This window comes from Panulirus ornatus, chromosome 7 (genome assembly GCF_036320965.1).
Source record: "Panulirus ornatus isolate Po-2019 chromosome 7, ASM3632096v1, whole genome shotgun sequence".
Lineage (NCBI taxonomy): Eukaryota > Metazoa > Arthropoda > Malacostraca > Decapoda > Palinuridae > Panulirus > Panulirus ornatus.
The window spans coordinates 47,998,018-48,023,371 of record NC_092230.1 but is presented as its reverse complement, the minus strand read 5'-3'; the positions used below and the strand labels follow the sequence as shown (position 1 = coordinate 48,023,371).

Below are 25,354 nucleotides of genomic sequence, written 5' to 3'. Positions count from 1 at the left end.
GGTACAGACAGATAGATCACTACTATACACATGTAATAGGATCTCTATGGGTCTCAAGACATGCTATTTTGTGCCAATGGTTGGATTGTACACAATTGCACAATACCATCAACCCCTCTTTGAATGAATTTGTGACTGTTGCCACAGGATATAAGAAGTATATTTTTCTTGCATTGTTTCATAGTTGTTACGGTGTATTTTACATTTTCTAAAAGTTACTTTGCAAAATCTTTTATTTCAGTTATTTGTTTCTCCAAGCCACAAAAGGGGAGGGGAAGTACTCATGACCACTCTGGATGAGTCAACCCTAAAACTGGGACCATCAATTAACCTCCCTACCACTGGGCACAAAAAACACAAAATTCAAATCTCTTAAAAACATTACATTCTCATAGAATCTGAAATATGCATGTACAAGAATAAAAAATTAAAAATAAATAATTTATCTATCTTTGTGTTGCCATGACGAAGTGCCATCATAAGTGTCTTGGGTTGTCAAGCTGTGTACCTTGCTGCATAGTAGGGGAGGAAGGAGGAGATTTGGCAAGGGAGGAGGAAAGATTGAATGGAGTGGTGAACACTGTCTGTGTGATGTGCGGGTGGTGGTAGGAGGCCTACTTAGACATGAGATGGAGTTTATGAATGTTAACCTTGGTATGCAGTTTGAAAAAAGGTACAGAAATCTGTCCTTATGTAAGACATGTTGCACAACAACAAACAAAGTAGCTTTCCAAATACAAATTGAAGCTTTCTTTTTTTATCTGATTTAGGCTTTCCTGCATGTGGCATCACAAATACTTTTCCATTATTAGTCAAGGTTTGTTTATACAGCCTATACCATGAACAATGACATGTACAAATTTACTTATAGTCATTGTCCATATTTCTCATCTTGTGGCCAGTAACTGGAATATGAAAAATTAACCTTCCAACCAGCAGTCTTTTGTGCATGCTTAGTAAAGAGACGTGTGCTCATTACTTTAACTGTGTTCTAAAACAAAGAAATGATACCTCAGTGTGGGGGAGAATATTGCACATATGAGAATATAAACTTTCCATGTTGTGTGGAAAAAAATTAATGGTTCTGCTTGTCATCTAAATAGTCTTGTGTGTTTGCTTTCCTAAACCAATGATATTATGAACCTCAACACATGGCAGTGATATAGATACCAAAAGCAATGGCAAGTTCATGAAAACTAATGAAAAAAAAATCAAAATTAGATAACTCATGACAGCAACAAAGTCCTCTTTCAACACAGCTAGACAACAAACTGTTAAAGGAACAAACTCTAGTGCCAGTGTGCTGATGAACAGCAGATGACCTTGTCAAATTCTTTACACAATACGATCACCTAAGGTGACTTAGCAGAGTACCTAAGCTTAAGGAAGTCTCTCTCAGTCGGCATGGTTTTGCTAGGCCATCATGAGGTATCAGAATGTGACATGGAGTAGTAAAGTACTGGACAGAGCTGAAACAATAACACAGCCAGCAAGCCTACTCAAGACTTTCAGTGTCTGAATATTTCCCCATAACAAGTACACAGTATGAGCAACCACATGTACAAAGACAAAATATAAGTCCAGCTTCACTTAATACACAAAGATGCCTCCAAAACACTTGTGTCCTTAATTACCTGCAGTACTGAACACACCATTGTTGTTAACACAAGTATGATTATGAGTGATCTGTTATTTAAAACATATTTCATGCAGATCAAAAAACTCGAAAAAAGGTAATTACTCAGACAGAAAATCAAGCAGCTTGCAGAATTTTTCAGCTAACATTTTGAGAGTTACTCTCAGAAGACTATTATTCTAAACTCAAGAAAAAAACCTTCTATAAAAAGATGTACAGTAAAGAAACAGACATGATGAACAGGATCCTTACTTCTAATTTCACGAAAAGACATAGTTAGATCTTATGGTAATATGAAAATCTTGTGCTATTCTCAGTCAGCGTCAATGAACTCTGTCTCTTGTACGTGTAGGGAGTCAGCATTTACTTCATTTCCTTCTTGACTTCTGGTGGGATCCCTTTTACATCTTACTATTCTAATGCTGGCTGAGATAACTGCTCCGTATGTGACTGAAAACATATTAAAAAAATGTTAAGACTGAAAACACATAAAAAAAAACATTAAGAATCTATATAATAAAACTAGGGAAGATGTGTACAAGAAGCAAAGGCACAAACACAGAGGAAAACTGCACTGAGTGAAGCTTTTGCATGACAGTTCTGTTATATAGCTGGGAAATTCAGAAAGAGCATGGAGAAAGACTAAAAACAAGACGTACAACCAGTCAAGGACAAACAGAAGTACCTGCGTGAAATTCAGTATAAAATTCTAGTTTCACTTAAAGAATTATTTCCCCTTAGTCACTGGAAGTGGGTAAAAACAGTTATGTGCCAATGCTATTTCAAATGGCAGCCAACATCAATTGATGCTTTATTTTTTCCGTCTGCTTAAATATCCAGCAGTTTATCATACAATTAGTAACCCAGAAAGGTCTCTGCCACTGCTACAAAGGTGAAAGAAAAATTTCTGCTGTCCTCATTATCCCTGAAGTCATTATTATATTTGCAGCTTGTTAGCCTGTTGAATATCCATACACAGTAACCCCATAGAAAATACACTGATAACTAGATAACATAGGTGATTAGGAGGAACACCTATATAACAGTCTGTGAGGAAAATTAAGAATAACAACATAGGAAATGTAAAGAAATAAGTGACTTACAGCAGAGTGATTTTAGCAAGACTACATAAAAAGGAAGGAGGCCTATATGGGATGTATTCCCTGTGACCCTACACTTATGGAAGAAACTACATAACAACACCAAATCTTCTCTTTATGAAACAATGGGATGATGGTGAACTCTGCTAATAGAAAACAAGTTAAGTGAGAATATTTCCAGAGAAATTATGCCACTAATATACTTCCCACACATGCCACATAGTTCTCACACTTATCTGAAGCATGAGTAGGTAACACCTCTAAACTGATTTACAGTATTTACCATCAAAGCTGAGCCTATGTATGAAATTAGGGTACACTGTGAAACTGTCTTCAAATTGAAGAAACAAACAGACCCTTCAATAACCTTCCCACATGAGTGAGCTACTTGCTGTCCTCACATGTGTAATATTTCTTGGCATCAGAGTTCACATTATTTACCATCAACATTGTTCATGGGCATGAAATAAGGGCACTGTGTGAAAACAAGCCCAATTTTTATAATCAAGAGCAATCAGGCATGTCATGCACATCCTCCTCTAGCCCTCATTCAACGGTATACCTGGTCAATACGAAGGTATCAATATAAGTTTCTGTATAATATCATTTCTAAAATCTAAGCTATAATGTCTTAAAATAAAAGGTATTTCCATCTTGTTCATGATGACAAAATTCCTGGGCTATGACTGCAATATAACCCACTGAGTAAAAATACTTTGGAGATATACTGTGCCTCAATGTAGCAATTCAAGAAAAGTTAAAAAAAATTATAATAATTTTTTTTAACTTTATCATCAAAAACAGATATTTTCAAAATATATGTTGTAGATGAGAGAGCTTGGGAAGTGAGTCAGTTGTTATTCACTGATGATATAGTGCTGGTAGCTGATTCGGGTGAGAAACTGCAGAAGCTGGTGACTGAGTTTGGTAAAGTGTGAAAGAAGAGAGCTGAGAGTAAATGTGAATAAGAGCAAGGTTATTAGGTACAGTAGGGTTGAGGGACAAGTCAGCTGGGAGGTAAGTTTGAATGGAGAAAAACTGGAGGAAGTGAAGTGTTTTAGATATCTGGGAGTGGATTTGGCAGTGGATGGAACCATGGAAGCAGAAGTGAGTCACAGGGTGGGGGAGGGGGTGAAGGTTCTGGGAGCGTTGAAAAATGTGGAAGGCAAGAACATTATCTCAGAAAGCAAAAATGGGTATGTTTGAAGGAACGGTGGTTCCAACAGTTGCAAGGTGTGGGCTATAGACAGAGTTGTGCGGAGGAGGGTGGATGTGTTGGAAATGAGATGTTTGAGGACAATATGGGGTGTGAGGTGGTTTGATTAAGTAATGGAAGGGTAAGAGAGATGTGTGGTAATAAAAAGAGTGTGGTTGAGAGACCAGAAGGTGTTTTGAAATGGTTTGGTCACATGGAGAGAATGAGTGAGGAAAGATTGTCACAGAGAATATATGTGGCAGAGGTGGAGGGAATGAGAAGTGGGAGACCAAATTGGAGGTGGAAAGATGGGGTGAAAAAGATTTTGAGCGATCGGGGCCTGAACATGCAGGAGGGTTAAAGGTGTGCAAAGAATAGAGTGAATTGGAACGATGCAGTATACCGGGGTCGATGTGCTGCCAATGGATTGAACCAGGACATGTGAAGTGTCTGGGGTAAACCATAGAAAGTTTTTTGGGGCCTGGATGTGGAAAGGGAGCTGTGGTTTTGGTGCATTATACATGACAGCTAGAGACTTAGTGTGAACGAATGTGGCCTCTGTTGTCTTTTCCTAAACTACCTTGCGCGCATGCGGGGGAGAGGGGGTTTTCATTTCATGTGTGGCGGGGTGGCAACGGGAATGAATAAAGGCAGTAAGTATGAATTATGTACAGGTGTATATATGTATATGTCTGTGCATGTATATATGTGTATACGTTGAAATGTATAGGCATGTATATGTGCATGTGTGGACATGTATGTATATACATATGTATGTGGGTAGGTTGGGCCATTCTTTCGTCTGTTTCCTTGCACTACCTCGCTACCGCGAGAGACAGCGACAAAGTATAATAATATATATATAAACGCCCACAAATGCACATATACATATCAATATATACATACACACACACAGACATATACATATATACACATGTACACATTCATACCTGCTTGCCTTCATCCATTCCCACCGTGCCACAGGTAACAGCATCACTAACCCCCCACTTCAGTGAGGTAGAGCCAGGAAAACAGACAAAAAAGCCACACTCTTTCACACTCAGTCTCTAGCTGTCATGGTTTAACCAAGACACTTCACATGCTCTGGTTCAGTCAACTGATAGCACGTCGACCCTGGTATACCACATCATTCCAATTCACTCTATTCCTTGCACGCCTCTCGCCCTCCTGTATGTTCAGGTCCCGATCGCTCAAAATCTTTTTCACTCCAACCTTCCATATCCAATTCAGTCTCTCCATTCTCCTTCTTCCCTCCACTTCTGACACATGTATCCCCTTTGTCAACCTTTCTTCACACATTCTCTGCATATGCTGAAATCATATCAGCGCACCCTCTTCTGCTACCTCAACCACACTCTATTCATTACCACACATCTCTCTTACCCTTTCATTTTTTATCTGATCAAACCACCTCACCCTACATTTTGTCCTCAGACATTTCATTTCCAACACATCTACCCTCCTTCGCACAACCCTATGTATGCCCATGCTTTGCACCCTTATAATATCAATGGGACTACTATTCCTTCAAACATACCCATTTTTGCCCTCCCAGGTAATATTCTCTCTTTTCAAACATTCCTCAATGCTCCTAGAACCTTTGCCTCCTCCCCTAGCCTGTGATACCTACACTTCCATAGTTCCATTTGCTGCCATGTCCACTCCCAGGTATCTAAAACACTTCACTTCCACCAATTTTTCACCACTCACACCCCAACTAACCTGTCCCTCAACCCTGCTAAACATTTACTAATAATTTTGCTTTTATCCACATTCACTCTCAACCTTCTCTTTTCACACACTCTTCTGAACACAGTCACCAGCTTCTGCAATTTCTCACTCGAATCTGCTACCAATGCAGTATTATCAGGTAAACAACAAATGACTCACTTTCCAGGCTCTCTCATCCCCCACTTGCCCCTCTCTCCAAGACTCTTGCAGTTACCTCCCTCAACACTATCAATAAACAAACTGAACAAGCATGGTGACATTACACCCCCCAGCCACAGACCAACCTTAATTTGGAACCATTCACTCTCCCCTCTTCCTACTCGTACACAAGCCTTACACCCTCAATAAAAACTCACTGCTTCTGGCAGCTTTCCTCCCACACCATATATTCTTGACTTTCCACAAAGCATCTCTATCAACTATATCATATGCCTTCTGATCCATAAATACTATATAAATATACATACATTTCTGTGTGTGACTGCTTATTCCCACATATGTGAGGCAGCACCAGGAACAGAGGAAAAAAGGGCCACATTTGCTCATATACATTCTCTGGTTGTCATTTTGAGGGCATCAAAACCATAGCTCCCTATCCATAACCAGGCCCCACAGATCTTTTCATGGTTTTCTCCGGATGCATCACATGGTATGGTTCAGTCTATTGAAAGCATGTCAACCCCAGTATACCACATTATTCCATTTCATTCTATCTTGTGCACACCTCTCAGATTCCTGCATGTTCAGACCCTGGTCACAAAAAATCTTTTTTGCCCCAATCTTCTTTGTCAATCTTACCTCACTCATTTTCTCCATACGTCCAAACCATTTCAACACACCCTCTTCTGTTCTCTCAACCACACACTTTTTATTACTACACATCTCCCATACCCTTTCATAACTTACTCAATCAAACCACCCCATACCACATACTGATGTTAAACATTTCATTTCTAACACATCTGCCCTCCTCCATACAATCCTATCTGTAGCCAATGCCTCGCAACCATATAATTTCGCTGGAACTACTATTCCTTCAAATATACCCATTTTTGCCATCTGAGACAACATTCTCTCTTTCTACACATTCTTCATCACTCCCAGAATCTTCACTCCCTCCCCCACCCTATGACTCACTTCCACTTCCATGGTTCCATTTACTGCTAAGGCCACTCCCAGATATTGAAAACACTTCTCTTTCTCCAGTTTTTCTCCAATCAAACTTACATCCCAACTAACTTGTTCCCCAACCATGCTAATCCTAATAAACTTGCTTTTATTCATATTTACTCTCAAATTTCTTCTTTTACACACACTTCCAAAATTCCAAACTTCTTCAGCTTTAAAAATTCTAATGGCAAGAAAGAAACAAACTCACTGGTAAGATCTGTGCAAGCTGGTTTCCTGTAAACTGATGTAGAAAATGCTTATCATCTCTCTAAACATCAATATCTAGGAACAGAAACTTATTCTGGTGTTCATTGCAAGTACACTGAATATCAGGGTATTTCAACTAATCTAAGAAAAACTGAATCTGATGACTACTTCTGATAAACACAAGTGTGTCATCAACTCTTCTGTCACATAATAAAGGTTTAAAACTTATAGGACATGTTTACAAGATAGATGAGAGAATTCTAGTATCATGACCTGTGTTCTGCTCTTATGGAATTGCTGTTGCCACTATCAAGAAAGATTTCAGAGGGTGGGATTTTCCTTTTTCTACTTTAAAAAGTAATCTTTCAATATCAAGAATATCAATATCGGTGGATTATAAGGAAGAAGGAATAAGTAGGGTTCAGTAATACATAAGTGCTACAAAATACCAATAAGTATAAAAACAAAAAAAAATAAGTTTCCTGCCCTGACACTTCAGAGGTCTTGTAGATTCTACTGTTAGTGAAATTTCATTATGAAAACGTGCTCCACTTTAAAGTGGCAAGATTCTTTTAGTATGAAAGACAGAAGTGAGTTCAGATCTGATAAGCATTAATTCAAGCCCTGAATTTATGCAGATGTATTAACTCACCAAAATATTTGCAAAACTTGCATTTAATCAGATTCAAAAGTTACAACACATAAAAGCATTTAGTGGAATTCATAAATAAAGAAGGAAAATACACATCTATACACTCAGCCAAGTTTTCTTGTATTACAGCTTCAAGCCAAACATATTGATATATGAAATGAATAAAGCCGTATAAAATCCACACCAGCATTAAGTGAAAGTTTTTTGAGACATCTGCTGGGGCAGCCACTATTGTAATGTCTCCTCACTATACATGAGGATATTAGAAAATGATTTTAAGATGGCAAAAGTATCCCTCCTGTTCGGCCACAACTAAACAGAAGCCCTACCCACTTTACATAAACTAGTAATCAATGGGGGCAGAAATCCTAACCTACGATTTATTTTTTGTGAAATATCAAATCTTATCATATATCAAAAAAATGTACTGGAGGTCCCACATGTATAATGATAGATAATTTCATTACATGCAAGCATAACTGTACAATCAAAGCTATCATAAATTATTTGGATCATTACTAGGATTAGGCCATGCACATGTAACATCTTGTTGCAGTCAATGCACTCTGCTGAGTCTAGCCATAATACTTCTTTAAATTCTTATCACTGCATGTACACATCTTGATCTGTATTTATATTTCTAATGTTCATAATGTTGCCTCGAGTTTCACCTTTTCATAGTGATTTTTCAGTTACCAAAAATACACATTTGGGAGGTAAAAATTAACAATCTATGAATTCTCAAGGGGAAAGCACAATTTTTCTTTTCGTCATTATCTGAGGTTCTGTACTGCAATACCTTTATTCTGAATCAAAGTATAGTTCTGAGGTAATGCTTTTGAGGTATAATATCAATTTATTTTGCGCTCAATTTACTTAGTAGATAAGATGCCACAGAATGATTAATGGTAAAGAAGAAAGGTAAATTGTACTCAAAATTCAATACTGTAATGCTATGTACAACGTCTTTATTGTTATTTGGTTTCTAATATTAATAATGGTGCTTCAAACTCCATTTCAAAAAGAAGTTTATTTAGATAAACCAAGTTTTCATTTGTTTTAAACATTAAAACTTTTTTCTTCTATGATATACAGAAACAGCTACTCTTAATTCGAGTTATTGTACCTCTACACTGGTATTTTGAAGAAAACTATAATTCTTAGATTATGTCTTTATGATATAATTTATTAACAATTTATTTTCAACACAATTTTTTGTGGTCTTAATGGGTGATACAATATATTTTCATTCAATGTGATCATTTTACAAGTTTTGATGAGCCTGCGTTCTAGTAAATAAAACTAAATATGCTTCAATATAATCATTTCATAATTCACAAAGATAAAAAGAAAGGGTCGCAAATTAAAACTATATTGAAAAAATAGAAAATAGAAAATTCTTTCTTCTAATGAAAGAGCACAACCTGGGCGAGTATGTCCCCCATTACATCCCTGCCCACATGCCACACAATATATGATCTCTCTACAATATAAGGATTCCATTGGTATCAAAATAGTTATTTTCCATAATTTTCTTGCCACTCGGGTCCATACACTACACTAATATCAGCAATTGTGCCGACTACACGGCAAAATTGTCTGAAACTGATGCAGACTCGACGGCATAATAAACTGCCGAAAATTAACTGCAAAACCCTTAATTGAACAACCTCACTTCTACTAGGTATACTAGACCACTGACATGCCATATCTATGTCATATCACATGTGACCCTACGCTAAAAATCTATCAAAATATATCACCAGTAACTTCAGCCTTCAACTGGTCAAGACTCATCTCACCTCCTGTACGAGACACTTTTCTATAATTATCTTTTCTTGTCTTCATGTACAGTGTCCTCTTCTACCTCCAAGTACTCCACTTGGTATTTAGATCTTTAGATAAATAAATATGTATCCACATAAATATCAATACATTTGTGTTTAATATCTTTAGTATTTGATGGTCAATCCCTTTGGAAGCTGCAGAGGCTGTGAACACAAACATAAACAATGGGTGGATTCCCATCGGTGACCTGGAATCAGATTAAACTCATTCCAAGTCTGACTTCCTTTCCTAGGAATTAATCTTATTCCAAATCTGTTTTCTTGCCCTGGGAATTATATTCATTCCAGGTCTGACTTCCTGATTTGAAATAACTCAAAGAGGATGTATATTTAACCAGGGAAAACCTTTCCCAGACTGGAAGGAAATTTTGGCCAAAGCGAGGATTGCGCTTACAAGATGCCAAACCAACCAGAAAATCTTTTGAAAGAAGACGTGTTGTGGATGAATGAAATCCATGTATATATACTGCAAGGAGACCTGAACTGGGCTTCCCGGAGGGGTATGGCTTGTATCAAAAGAAATGGCCCATATGTAAGAAGTTTTTAGAGTGCATGAAATACATTTATAAGAGTGGCGAATGAATGAAATTTAATGAATGAGAAAATAGTTAAGGCAGACATCGCACAGAAATGCAAGTTGTGTGATAGTGTACTGAGGGAAGTTAGCTAGTTGAGGTTGATAGGCTTGCGGGCTGGTTGAAGAGAGCTTGTCCGGCGGGTTGGTAACTTGGTTGCCTAAACGTATGCGCATGGCGGCTGCCATGGTTACACGTTCGTTAAGTTTGGTGAAAATTTTGCATTATCTTAGCAGGTATGTGGCTGACTTGTGGAACAAGCTTGTATATGGTGCAAAGAGTTATATGTTGTTGTGATGACATTGGGGAACTTTCGGCAGAGGATATTTTGGATTTTTGACAGAAAATAGTGTCGACGACTCGTCGTTATCTGAGGAAGGCCTGGCCGCGAATGTACGTAATGTAATACAGTATCAAGAATTGCACAGTATCAAGAATTGTGCAGCAGGTTCTGACCTGCTACTTTGTGTTACGGACGGCCATATTGAGGCCCTTATCATTCCAGCTGCAAAGGTACTGTCCTGTGCCAGTAATTGCACCCGAACGCATAAACCCCAGGAATGAAACCAGAAGGCGAATTTTACATATACACGTAACAGATAAATTCTACTATTTTTGCTATTTTCTTCCATGAAATACGACGTGAAAGACTTTTTTTTTCATGGGTCAACTAACTATTTAGAAGGAATGCGAAATGAAAGAGTCAAGGGCAATGGAAAATGTTACTAACATCACTGGACAAATCTTTTGATGTGTTGTATGTAGTTCATTCTGAGACCACAAGTGGCCCTTGACCACTCGGGGAGGATCAGTCCTCGACGTAATCATCACACATGTTAACATTAACACTTAAGCTTGAGTGGGTTTTCATAGGATAGCGTAATATTTTGCCATGTTTAATAGGAGCTTCAGTGTGGCTTTAAGATTCATTTGAAGCATTAGCATCTATTACATGTAATTCTCAAGTTTAAGATATTTTGACTATGTCGTCTAGCCTCTCTGAATATAACTGAATTTCCTATTAAAGATTGTGATCAGGATGAAGATTATACCATCAATTTCCTCTTTTATGTTCCTGTAAGGTAGATGCCTCATCTTCTTCTCCAGTGGTATTAGTATAAAGATGCTGGACCTTTCACACAAATTGGTTTATTGCTTGACAGTTTTATTGGCTCTACATTACACATTTAACAAATGTTGAATATCCTTCAAATATGGTGACTAATGTAAACCCCCAATGATCATGAGGACGAATGAAGGGGTCATACAGGATCTCAAACTTTTATATCACCGGAAAATTGTCCACTTCCCCCATCCAATAATTTATCTATGTAGATTAAATTATAATTGGTTACGTTCGTATCATAACCTAGCCTAAGATTTTTTTTTTTTTTTTTGAGGGGAGGAGGAAAAACGAATGAAGTTATCTTTCGTGTCAAAAATTCTCGTTGCTGCTTCCATGTTAATGATCAACGTTCCAATGTTGTACTCTCTATAATTTTCCCTCCTGATGTGTCTCCTTTTGCATTTTTGTGCACATATTTCGAGGCCATTCTATTAACCATTTACTTCCCTCAAAGGTCTTGAGTTTCTCTGTTGTTGCGTCCGTAAACATGCAAATTTACAACATCGGGTATGACTAACTTATTAACTGTAAACAAAATGTCCTAAACAGATACTTTTGGCAGTTTGCTGTCAATTACATTGTGAGTTCTTTCCATGTACCGACACTTTTTGTCCTTAGTGTATGTTGGTACTGCGCCATAAATATTTAGTCACTGGAATAAGTTAAAGCGGGGACCAGTAATACATGCCATTCAGTCATCTTGAATCAACCTAACCTAAATGAAATTAAGGAAAGTAGCCATTTTTTAAAAAGGTCGGCTAAATAACGTTAACCTCTGATGCCAATTCGTCGGCAAAATAAAATTTTGCAAATCTCAAATCTGAATTTTGGTTTGAGGTTGAACACGTTCTGATCTCGGTGTACCGTACATGTGTTGACCTGTTCACACAACCGTGGTTGCTGGGGGTACTAACGAGATATAAAGTAGATAACTGCAAGTAAAACTTGTAAAAAACTGGTTGATTAGAGTACATATGGTCAGGTTAGAGAACCTAGTATAAAGTGCGATGCATGATAAGAGCATTTTATTCCATAATATTGAATAAACCAACGATAGTGGTGAGGGTTATGAATGTAGGCGAAAATGCCAGGCCTGTTAACGTAAAAATCGACGATACTTAAATACCGAACTTTATTTTCTTCGAAGTCGAGATGTATTATGATTTTAAATACTGTAGTCAAATTATACACGGTATACTCATGGTTGAACAACACACCAACTACCATGACCAGGTGAACATAAGCCGGCATTTCTACCTACCCTGGTCTACTTACCTACAGGAAGACATACTATGAGGTCCCGGACAGCTGGATAAAGATGTTAAATATGTATGCGGTAATTTATTAGTTTACCTTCGTCTGGAAACTAGCTTTACGTATTTATTACTTTTTGTCTGAAATGTTAATGGTTTCCAAAATACAGCACAAATGCGGAGAATGATTTTGAAGTATCATCTAATAAAAAACATATCAAATACAGGAATAGTAGTAAGGGTTATGTATATTAGATAAAATGGTTCCGTTTTATAAAAGAAGATAAATTAAGAATATAATTAACGGGATTAGTAAAATATCCTTCAACTCAACGGTGCTTTCTGGGCGTTAATGGACGTGACTAGTAACTCGTGGACTACTAGTTTACTTTAGAGCCTTTACACTTTGCTTTGATGACTAATTCGCTCCAATGAATCGTATGGAACTTGGCCGACTGATGCTTTCCATTACCACTGTGACACACTGAATTGGATACTTCATGAGTAGCTGAAGTTTGTCTCGTTCATTACTCCATTTACCTGTACTAACCACCATACATGTCCTACCTTTATGGATGGTTAAGACTGAGTTCGGATACATACCTTCTCTAGTATACCAATACTCTATAAACAAGTTCCACTAGCTCCACAGCAAGTAATGTATCTACTTAAAATTAGTCGGGAAAATGTTTGACCCAATGATGCTGATTAATCGGTAAAATAACGTTTGACCCACTGATGCCAAGCAATTGACATAATAGCCAACTGCCCAACAAAAAAACGTTTGAAGAGCTGATTACAACTATTCCGCCGGCGTTTAGTGCTATTTTGCCGACTAGTTGGCAAAATGAAGTCCGAATCACAAATACCAAATAGTTGCCACTGGTAACATTAAGTGATGTATTTAAGGTTTATGATTTAGTATGCCAAAAGTACGACGAATGAGTCTTGATCAAAGAAGAAGGAAAGACAGAAATAGGAAAAGGGAACAAAGGAACCAACAGCGAGAAATGCAGAGGTTAATGGATCTCGTAAGTAATTACAATTATTACTTACTTTTTGATTAAATAGTAGATAACTACTTCTTTCTAGTCACATGGTACACAGTCAGTTACGTGTGCTTTCACAGAAACTTGCCATAATTCACTCAGCGACCATTACCATTCTCACTTCCTTGTCTACATGTGTTGCTTCTCCATTTTGCTTTCCTGGATAACATGATCAACTCTTATCCATCACTTTGTATGATGCAATCGACCATCTATTGTTTTTCTTTCCATTGTCCATCCATTTTATCATTAAAGCACATTAATGGGCAACATAACCTGTTACAGTTTTTAAATCAGATGCTCATTTAAATTTACACAGTTGTCTCAGCAATTATAGGATGAAATGGCATATGACCAGAGACTCTGCTTTGGATTTTGTAAAAATTATAAAAAGGTTTAACCTGTACCCTAACCTACTTTGAAGAATATTTAACCATTGGCCACAAACATTAACATGTGCTGTTTCTCAACATCTTGAGAAGTGAGTGGCACAAGACCCAGAACTGTAAATTGATTTTTATATCGTTTAAGAAAAGGTTTATCCTGGAGCTTAACCTGGCCTATAACATAAAGAAAACTCTCTATTTGGTCATGCAACTTGGTGTTGCCTGTTTAGCATAGTAGACAGTGATCACTTTGTTTGTCACTATTATTCAAGTTATTTTTCTTAAGGGATGAATACTACTCAAGGCATTAGTGTCTTGCATTAACAAATATTTTCTTCTCCAGAGACACACCCCCATGGACACTGTGGATAATGCTGTTGTGACTGATGGTGATGATAAAGCTGGATGGAAACTGTTTGGCATTCCAGTAAAGGAAGAAAATTTGGAGTGTCACGGATTCACTGAAGAGATGCAGAAACAGACAGTAAAGTGTGACATGTATGTGAAGGAAGAAAAATTAGATAGAGATATATATGTTAAGGAAGGAATAACAGACGGTTATGTGGATGGAAAGGAGGATATAATAAGCAATGGGAGAACTTTGAAAATATGTTCTACAAATAAAGTAGATAGAGTTAATTCTGGCTCAATGTTTGTAGCAGATGGGCTAGTGTGAAAAATATATCACCTTTTTGGTAGTTCTGAGTGTATTATAGTTGGCTTGACTGGGCAAAGGGACTCATACACATGATGCTATTCATTGATAAAGATGTGTTATGATGGTGCATCTGAGAGCCAGGGGTCTTTCAATCATCACCTTAAAAGATCTTAGCTTAGTTGTTATCCAGAGGTGTCAGAGAAGGAATGGTACATCTAGTACTACTCATTGTTGTCAAAAGCCCTCGAGGAATTACTCCTGTTGCCAAGTGGACATGTCTTTATCATGGAAAAGCTGCCATATTATATGTTACTGGTATCAGAGACGATTGTAATGATGTTAGATGTCACATAAATTAATTTGACCATGCCTCACAAGAAAAGTTTGATTCATACATTCATGAATTCAATAACTTTTTTGAAGATAATCATTAAAATATTTGATTCTTACATTCATGAATCTCTGATAATTTTTTAGACAATGTACACACTAATATCTTTGATTCTTACATTCATAAATTTCTTGTCATTTTTTGGTCAATGTAAACATTTAAACATTTGATTTTTTCATACATATTCACCATTTCCTACATCAGCGAGGTAGCATTAAGAACAGAGGACTGAACAATAGAGGGGAAAATCCTAACTTGGCCCCCTTCTTTGTTCCTTCTTTAGAAAAATAAAAACAGGAGTGGAGGATTCCCTCCCACACACACCTTTTAGTTGCCTTCTACAACACGCAGGGAATATGTAGGAAGTATTTTTCCCCCATCCCCAGGGTTTGATTATGTTCAGGAATTTCTGATAACTTTTTATAGGGACATATAGATAGAGTTGTGCGCAGGAGGATGGATGTGCTGGAAATGAGATGTTTGAGGACAATTTGTGGTGTGAGGTGGTTTGATCGAGTGAGTAACGTAAGGGTAAGAGAGATGTGTGGAAATAAAAAGAGCGTGGTTGAGAGAGCAGAAGAGGGTGTTTTGAAGTGGTTTGGGCACATGGAGAGAATGAGTGAGGAAAGATTGACCAAGAGGATATATGTGTCGGAGGTGGAGGGAACGAGGAGAAGAGGGAGACCAAATTGGAGGTGGAAAGATGGAGTGAAAAAGATTTTGTGTGATCGGGGCCTGAACATGCAGGAGGGTGAAAGGAAGGCAAGGAATAGAGTGAATTGGAGCGATGTGGTATACCGGGGTTGACGTGCTGTCAGTGGATTGAATCAAGGCATGTGAAGCGTCTGGGGTAAACCATGGAAAGCTGTGTAGGTATGTATATTTGCGTGTGTGGACGTATGTATATACATGTGTATGGGGGGGGGGGGGTTGGGCCATTTCTTTCGTCTGTTTCCTTGTGCTACCTCGCAAACGCGGGAGACAGCGACAAAGTATAATAAAATAAAATAAAAAAATGTCTTTTTTCTTATTCTGCAGTCAATTTCTCTACTGAAAATAAATAAGTTCAAAAATGAAATACATTTCATTACTTTAATAGTTAAAGTATATTTATATTTGCATGATCTTTGGAATGGTATTTAATACATAAGTGGCTATTTGCAATCATGAGAACCCAAACTAAATAAGCTCTTTTTCATATTATAGGTTTAATTGTCACAAAACCACAATGTGAAATAATAGTATCTATTTGCAATCATGAGAATCCAAACTAAATAAGCTCTTTTTCATATTATAGGTAATTGTCACTAAACCACCATGTGAAATAATAGTATCAGGTACATAAGTGTGTGGTATCTTGGAAAGTTTTCACTCATTTGTTCAATACCGGGAAATGATGAAGAGGCATTTTAAGATACCATGTACTTGTATATAAAAAGGTATCATTCCATAGGAAATAGCAGCAATACTGGAATTTTTTTTCCTGCATTTTCATGTAGTTTGTGTAAAGTTGACCATTCCAAGCTAAGCATTTTTAAAAGTTTTGAAGATAATTCATGGGTGACATAGATAACCCAAATGCCCTTCCCTCTTCATTCCATTAACCTTCAGTTCACCCTATCCTACTCCTGCAGCACCTAAAACTTTCATATCCATGTTTTAATACAGTGCCTTTTCATCAACTTTTCACTAAATGTTGTTCAAATTGTCATCCAAATGTGACACTAAGCATATTCAGGTATATCATAATCCATCCATAAAAGTTACAATGGGAAAATTTTGGTCTCGAATGTAGGCCTTAACATGGGTTTCAGTGGTTCGACTTACAATGGAATCAACTTATTGCTTTACAGATTGGTGATGTGTATGATTTTTTTTATTATATTTACCAATGTATATGTGCAGACTTCAGTACTTGCACCATGACCATATCTTCAAATAATTGGCATGTTAGCAGTGTTGTGAATTCTTCCAGTAGTCTTTCAATAAATAGTTTTTCCATTGATATAAAATACAAAGAGATCTATCTTTATTTTCCCTTGTAGTCGTTTGGTTAATATTAGTCTTGTTATTAAGAATTTCCCACCTTATATGCTATATTCTAACAATAAGGATGAGGTGATGTAAATAATGGTGTCCAGATCAACAACTTCCCATCAGCATACAGTGGTGATGCTGCTGGGTGACATTGCCTTAGGGGTCATTCTGAACAGCATTTACATGAAAATGTCATATGCCAGTTAGACTCTTCAAGATATGTAATATGCTAAATGTGGAGACCACCAGAACATTAGGCTCTATCTATGCAATGGTCTTTCTAACCAACAGATCACATTAACTTGGGTATCTTAGTAACCTGTAATTTACTATTCAGTGTTTTTCACTATGTACAAGACTTTAAAGGTAAAGATATTTGCCAGACAGATCTCTATGGCCCTGTGACCTATCACTTAAAAAGACCTCTAGATTAATGTTGCTCCTTAGGTATAAATATGTTTAGGTGGTCTTCTTATGTTGAGTCTAAATGACCTTGTGGTGTTACACCTTCTTGTAGGTCACTTTTTTGCGTGTGTGACCTGTTCGAGTAGAAACACCCTTAAGGCAAAATGACCTGCTGAGCAGAAAGGCTCCACAGGCTGTGACATTTCATATTATGTGGTGTTTTTATTATGTCATGAATGTGATTGCCACAGAGACATGTCTCACCTTGGGACAAATATGTATACAGAGAAGTGTCTTACCCAAAGACAACTATGTGTACAGAGATGTCTCACCCTAGGACAACTATGTGTACAGATATGTCTCACCCTGGGACAACTACATATATACAGACATATATGTGATCAGAAAGAAGACTGAGATTCAAGATGTCTGAGGATATGGGAGCTGAAAATGGACTCTGAGACTTTGGAAATAGATTTCAAGCGACAGGATGATAGTTCAGAGGGGTCAGAATGGTCACCATTCTTAGGGATGGGCTATACCGACACGTTTCAAAATAGAAGGAAAAGTTCCAGTTTTTAAACCGAAGCAAGCAAAAGTGTAGGCTTGGATTCACTCTTTCAGTACATGATGATGGATGCCATCAGGTCCATAAGTCTTGCTTATGTCCAGAGAGAGAAGTGCTTTTCAGACAGTCTGAAAAAAGATTATGGGGAGGGGCATAAAATTCATAATTGGAGCATCAGGGGAAAAATGTTAAGAGTCATCCAAGGTAGAGTGAGAGTAAAAACGAAAACCAAAGACAGTTGTTATAATTATGGGAGACAACTATAGAACCATCACAACAGAAATGGTGAATGTGTGTCTAAAGAGTCACCAGGTCAAGCCTGACACAGGTTGGGTGTGCATCTCTGAATATATAGGCATATTAAGGTGGATGCATTGTATGGTGCTGCAATTAAATCTAGTAACATACAAAACTGATAAACTAAGTTTTTTGTTTCATAATAAACATGTACTATTTTCATTTTGGAAATAAGTTCAAGAATCTATGTACAGGGTAAAATACTTATGCTGCTTTATCATACACAATTAATCATAAAGCTGAATAATAGCATAGATGACAAGGCAGCCAACCACACCTCCCAGAATCTAACTACAGACATGGCAGTGTCTGTCAGCACTACCAAAATGGCAACCATTGGGATAAGGTCTGGTGACATGAACCAATTCCACCACTAGCTTTGTGTCACTATACAGTCACCATTGGTTTCCTAGTATGCCTGAGCCACTAACTACCTGCCACCAAAATAGTGGCACCAGAGAGAGGAAAGAGTCAATCTTCAATAATTTGCCTTGCATATCTGTGCAACCTGCAGCTAGTACAGCATTCATGTAATTACTCCTCAGTCTTTTCCAAGGTAGGCAAATTTAAAGCTTCTATCCTTTCCCTGTAATTCAGCTCTTTTAATTCTGGTACCATCTTTGTTATCCTCTGAAGGGCAACATGTGCACTAAGACATACTACAAAAAAAAGTAGATTTAGAAGAGCTCAGAGAAGCCTCTGCTTCTGCTGTGGGCATTTTAAGGTGTCCTTCAGGGACAAACTTTGTCAGAAGAATGTCACTGCAGATCTTTGTGAATACTCAACACCACCTTTGCATGGAGGATGAAGTTGGCCCGATCAACCTGATGATGTTCAGTAAAAGATCCAATTAGTTCCAAGCACCTTATAAAGTACACAGTAGCAATGGAGATTTCTCTGATCTTTTCAAAACCTGCTACTTTGTGTGTTGTTTTTCAAAAAGCATGCATAGCTATGTACCCAAGGATATAATGGAGCAGGGAATGTGACATAATCTAGCCTTAATAAATGACAGTACACAGTAACAAAAATATAATTAGCATTACCTTTCAAGCTATATCTTATTACAAGGCACATCTCCATGCAATCAATTACTTGCAAACTTCATACTTACTCTTACTTAATGGTCTCACAAGCCTTCCCAATACAGTACTCCCAAAGCTTAAACTTTGCTCGGCCTACAGAATTATTTTCCAGACATTGGGCAAATTCCATATAAGTGCCCAGTACATGACTGGGTCTCCATCAAACTTAACTATCCTAGCATACGAGAACTCAAGTATATCAGCCATGAGCCTTTGTTAATGATGAATCAACAAAGAAGCATTTTCAAGAATAGAAACTGTTCCAGATGCCCCTTGCCAATTAGAAACTTCAAGTGTGGCATGGTTAGCTAACAGTTCAACCTGAGATCACTGGTTCCACTACAGGAGTATTTGGTGCATCACCTGAAAGATCACTCTGATGCCAAACATTTGGCTGTATAACTTCTGAACCTTGGACACGCCTCTGCCCTGCCTTGCAAAGTCTTCATATATTGGGTTAGACTTGAGCCTTCTTGACTTTGACAAGGTAGATATAAAACACTCCGCAGCTTCTGACCTACAGAAAGTCCAGATGGCACCTCTCCGTGGACCTAGTATTGAAATTGATAAATTATAATATACAATAAAATCACTGGACCAGTACATACAGTGACTAACGTGCTCATTAACTTGGGATGTTGATGCTGTACTCTGATGCAATGACAGGCCTTGGCTAACAGATATGACTTTCCTTATTTCAAGTCTATCTTCTATCTGCGGTTCTACTTCATTTACACCTGAAACTCATGAGGGCACTTTAGTTTTTCTCTCCAAGATATCAATTTCAGCACTCAAAGTGTTAATGTCTATTAGACTGTCAACCATATCCTCATAAGAGGCACTACATCAAGCAACACTATCCTTTGCCACAAAAAGTGACGCCTACTTCAGCATGGGAAGCATTACTCATGGTCCCAACAATGTGCTCCAGTGCAGCATACACTACAGTCACTAAACTCAGCAGCACCAGCTAGCTCATGTATCATTTTTTCAAGATGAACTACATTTTATATCATCTGTGAATGTCTATAGAGATCTACAAGCAATGAGCTGTCCCCAGTTATTTTCAAAGCCTCACTTCAGGTCATCTGTAAACCTAATGTTTCTCATCATGCACAACCTCAAGTTAACTTGGACATCCCACGAGGCAATGGTTCACCTCAGCCGGTCACTTGTATGTGAAAGCACTGAACGAAGTCTTCAGCTCCGTTCCTGAACACGTAACCTCGTCTCTAAAGACAATGACAATAAGTTCTTTCTAATCACACAGAATATGATGACTAACAACGACAAACAAGCCCTATCAACAGGTGTTTACACCCAACACACAACGTGCGTTTTGTTTACCTCCATCAGCTGGAAGTCTTACGCCAGTGCCAGACGAACGACCAACCACGTGCCCCTCATGGGGACATCAGCAGATGTATTGTTAGAATTGAAAGAATATTTCCATGTCTCAATATTTTCATAAACGAAAACAAAACATATGCATTCTATTTGATTACCCAGACTCACTGCATTAATATCAAAGTGTACAGTTATGCCTGTTGACGTTACAACACGGAACTTACAAATGCTAAGTAAAAAGACAGAGAACTACACTGAAACTTCTGTGGTATAGCCATGAAATAATGCTAAACTGGGATCAGCACCATCTCATACTAAAACACAAGTTGTAACAACCTCCTTACCCCACCAATCCCTTTGGGAGATTAACACAGTGTACAATATGCTTTAGAAACAGTCCAGCCTTTACTTTGGAGGAAACTTCTGAAATTTACGGTGGTGAATTAAATCACATTTCCTTTGACAGAAATGGCAACTCAGCTTTTTCTTTTTTTCTCTTACGTTGGAAGATCCAGCAACAACGCTGGGGATTAGTTGAACTATAAAGAGGTTAATGAGAAGGGAAAAGAATGGACAAGGAAAAAGATCTACGAATTTTGGAGTAACAGGGAAACGTGTCATTAAAAAGAAGTCAGTTATAGTTATTGGGAAAGACATACGAGGGCAGAGAGTTCCAAAGATTCGAGGTGTAGGGATAGAAACAGTTATCAAAACAGCCCTCTCTTGAGTTTCTAACGACCACACAGTAATCCTGTTTGCCGAGTATTGCATGGTGTAGCTTGTGGTGGGGGTACACAAGCAGCCAGCTCTCGGGAGCAAAAAACAAAGTGATAGCTATAGAAGAGGAAAGTGAACTAACACTAGTGTAGGATGAGTGGGTTGTTTTGAAATAAACCTGGGGGAGTTTATAAATCAGACAGCTTTCGACCCTGTCAAGTAAGGATGCAGAGCTAGAATCACTCCAGATGTAAGAATAGTACTCCATGCAAGGACGGATCAATCCTTGGTACATATCAAGGAGATGTTCGAAAGAAAAGAAATTTAGTCATAAAAAAGGAGTTTCTTAGTTGCAGACTTCGCTATTTTCTTTCAGTATACGGGGATGGATGCTATCACGGCCATAAACCGGCTTGTGTCCAAAGAGAAAAGCGCTTTTCGACCAGTTTGAAGATTACGCGAAGAGGCATAGCATTAGTAAGAGGAGCATTAGGGGGTGAAGGAATGTTAATCATTAAAGGGGAAGTTAAAGGAGAAACGGGAACCACAGTTGTTTTGTCTACGGGAGAGATAGCTAGAGTACCGTCAGAACGGAAAAGTGAAAGAGAGAGCGACAGAAGTTGTATGGCAATGACTTAGCTAAAGACCTGAATGGCCTATCAGAGGATGAAATTATTTACCTCACGGATAACGCACTTGCAATTATAATAGTAGTCTGAGCAGTCTGTGAAGATGGTTGCACTTCACTCGTATGAGAACTGAACTAATTTGGCGTGAAGCACTTCATCACAGAGTTTACACACACACACACACACACACAACACACAAGTCCACCTACGAGGCCTTAAGTCACAGGTGGGCCGCCCTGAGCTACTCGTAATGTCACCCTCGAAGTTGGAATGTTACCGACACGCGCCGCGTGACGAGCTGGTCGGCGGTAGTTTACATACACATGGTCAAATGATTAACTAAGTGGTTAAAATATACATTTTCATTTCACTGGGGACAGTACGTAAAGAAAAAAGTATATACTTATAATGAATATAGTCCTCATCGCACATTTAAGATAAGGACAAACAATAATAAGGTACGAAAGTATAGTTGATGGAAAAAAATAATGTCACCAAGACTGAAATTGATCATGCAACAGCTGAGTATAATTACTAGTGCAATGTAGGATTATAAGAAATTTGTCGCATGAAAAAATATATAAGTCATATGCTGAAAAATTAAGTTGACAGAAAGAGAGAAAAGATATACGGTTGGGGGAGACCACATTTCTGGTTACATAACTAAATCACATAATGGTCTAAATTTTAAGCGGGCCAAATGTGTCCTGCTACTGTCAAGATATTTTTTTTTGCATATACTCACACATTCATAAGCAAAGATATAGATTTTTTGCTCACTCTTGTATATATATATATATATATATATATATATATATATATATATATATATATATATATATATTTTAATTTCATTTTGCTTTGTCGGTCTCCCGCGTTTGCGAGGTAGCGCAAGGAAACAGACGAAATAGCCCAACCCACCCCCATACACATGTATATACATACACGTCCACACACGCAAATATACATACCTATACATCTCAATGTACACATATATACACACACAGACATATACATATATACACATGTACATAATTCATACTGTCTGCCTTTATTTATTCCCATCGCTACACATGGAATAACATCCCCCCCCCCCCTCATGTGTGCGAGGTAGCGCTAGGAAAAGACAACAAAGGCCCCATTCGTTCACACTCAGTCTCTAGCTGTCATGTAATAATGCCCAAAATCACAGCTCCCTTTCCACATCCAGGACCCACAGAACTTTCCATGGTTTACCCCAGACGCTTCACATGCCCTGATTCAATCCATTGACAGCACGTCGACCCCGGTATACCACATCGATCCAATTCACTCTATTCCTTGCCCGCCTTTCACCCTCCTTCATGTTCAGGCCCTGATCACTCAAAATCTTTTTCACTCCATCTTTCCACCTCCAATTTGGTCTCCCACTTCTCGTTCCCTCCACCTCTGACACATATATCCTCTTGGTCAATCTTTCCTCACTCACACCACATATTTTCCTCAAACATCTCATTTCTAGCACATCCACCCTCTGAACAACCCTATCTATAGCCCATGCCTCACAACCATATAACATTGTTGGAACCACTATTCCTTCAGACATACCCATTTTTGCTTTCCGAGATGATGTTCTTGACTTCCGCACATTTTTCAACGCTCCCAGAACCTTCTCCCCCCTCCCCCACCCTGTGACTCACTTCCGCTTCCATGGTTCCATCCGCTGCCAAATCCACTCCCAGATATCTAAAACACTTCAATTCCTCCACTTTTTCTCCATTCAAACTTACTTCCCAATTGACTCGTCCCTCAACCCTACTCTACCTAATAACCTTGCTCTTATTTGCATTTACTCTCAGCTTTCTTCTTTCACACACTTTACCAAACTCAGTCACCATCTCCTGCAGTTTCTCACCCGAATCAGCAACCAGCGCTGTATCATTAGCGAACAACAATTATTTCTTGTTTCAGTTTGGCCTGACAAACCATTTATTACTACCTGTTACTGTCACGATTTGTTGAAGATTTGAAATTGAATTTATGATCATAATGCGATGTGTCTATTCTAATATGTGCCAGATCTAGTTATATGTCAGGTAGACTTAAGTTGAGGAGAAATGTCTCGCCTCTCCCATTGATTTGTAGTGTATTTAGGTTGCATTGATTAGTAGTCATTCTTACTAATTAAACTGTACTGATTGGTAATGAAAATTAAGGCTCCCATAGTGAGTAATGGGGGTATTTCATAAATCTCACATCCTTTACCATTCGTTTATCTACCCCATACGTAATCAACTCATCACATCAATTGGGGTTCCAACTGTACTGTATTACTATACATATATTATGTTATTGTGCTTAAGTATTGTTTCTGTCATACTTATATTCTTCTGAGTCAACATGCCAAAATGAATGTCCACAGATGACAAATGTCCCATGAATACTGTGGTACTTGCTGGAAATGAAAGTAGGCTATGTAAAATTAATCCTTACCTTGTAAACAGAAATTAGCTGTTTGGTTGTCTAGGCCTCTTAACTACCAGGGTCATGATAACCATGAAGTTACATACACCCGCCAATCACATACCCTTGTACTCATGTCCTTCAGATATTCACTGTAATTGTAGTGTCATACGCACACTTGCCATGAATATGACCACTTGAAGATCCGCCCAACACCATCGTCCTTTACCTGTATCTCCCTAAAACATATTCACTAATGGCATCTTCAAACCAGTTTACATTACTTCTTACTCTTCTCAGTTCATTGGTAGACAAATTTAAAGCCTCCAACCTCGCAACATTACAATTGTAGCTTTTAAATTCCTGTACCATCCTTCTTGTCTCTATTAGAAGCTTTGTTAAGTGCCATGACCAAACATAAGGCATCATTTTTCATTCCAGTATAACCTCTTTATATATTAACAGGAACTCCTCTCTACATTTATTTGTGTTGCATTCATTGCCAATCAAACAGTCTCTCCAGCCCAAAATGTCCGTAGTTCAGTACTTTTTGAAATGGATTGTCCATTTCCTAAAATACTAAAAAAAATAGTGCATCTGATTGATTAATAAATGCTCCTTAAACCTATAAGACTACAGTAAATTAGGTTAATTAAACACTTTCCATTTTGCTATATTTCTATTATACCTGTAAAAAATCAATTATAGTAACTGATCCACAAGTTTTTCTAACCTAATCATGGAAGAATGACATACAGTGAGAATCATGAGCCAAGATATAAGATCACCATTTCACTGTTAGTTTATGGATAAAGGAGTGTACCTTTACA

General features: G+C 37.9%; 1 protein-coding gene and 1 long non-coding RNA gene across 5 annotated transcripts in view; one reads left to right on the top strand and one right to left on the bottom strand.

Annotated features, from left to right (window-relative positions):
* LOC139749616 (clusterin-associated protein 1-like) overlaps positions 1 to 20,728 on the bottom strand; it is a 32,671-nt gene extending 11,943 nt beyond the window's left edge. Inside the window, exons 1-2 of one of the 4 annotated variants that reach the window (XR_011712999.1) lie at positions 9,515 to 9,791; positions 1,889 to 2,086 (exon numbers count right to left, since the gene is read on the bottom strand). Coding sequence is in view for 3 of the 4 variants with exons in the window: in XM_071663749.1 (XP_071519850.1) it covers positions 1,889 to 1,910 (22 nt within the window). In the remaining variant the exon portion in view is untranslated. Of the gene's footprint in view, positions 1 to 1,888; positions 2,087 to 9,514; positions 9,792 to 13,569; positions 13,716 to 19,418 lie in introns of those variants that run through there. The other 3 variants (XM_071663749.1, XM_071663748.1, XM_071663747.1) reach the window with 3 other exon arrangements.
* Positions 12,116 to 17,019, top strand: LOC139749618 (uncharacterized). Its single transcript, XR_011713001.1, has 2 exons — positions 12,116 to 13,544; positions 14,292 to 17,019. It is a non-coding gene; the product is annotated as an uncharacterized lncRNA (long non-coding RNA).
* Positions 20,729 to 25,354: the final 4,626 nt, after the last annotated feature.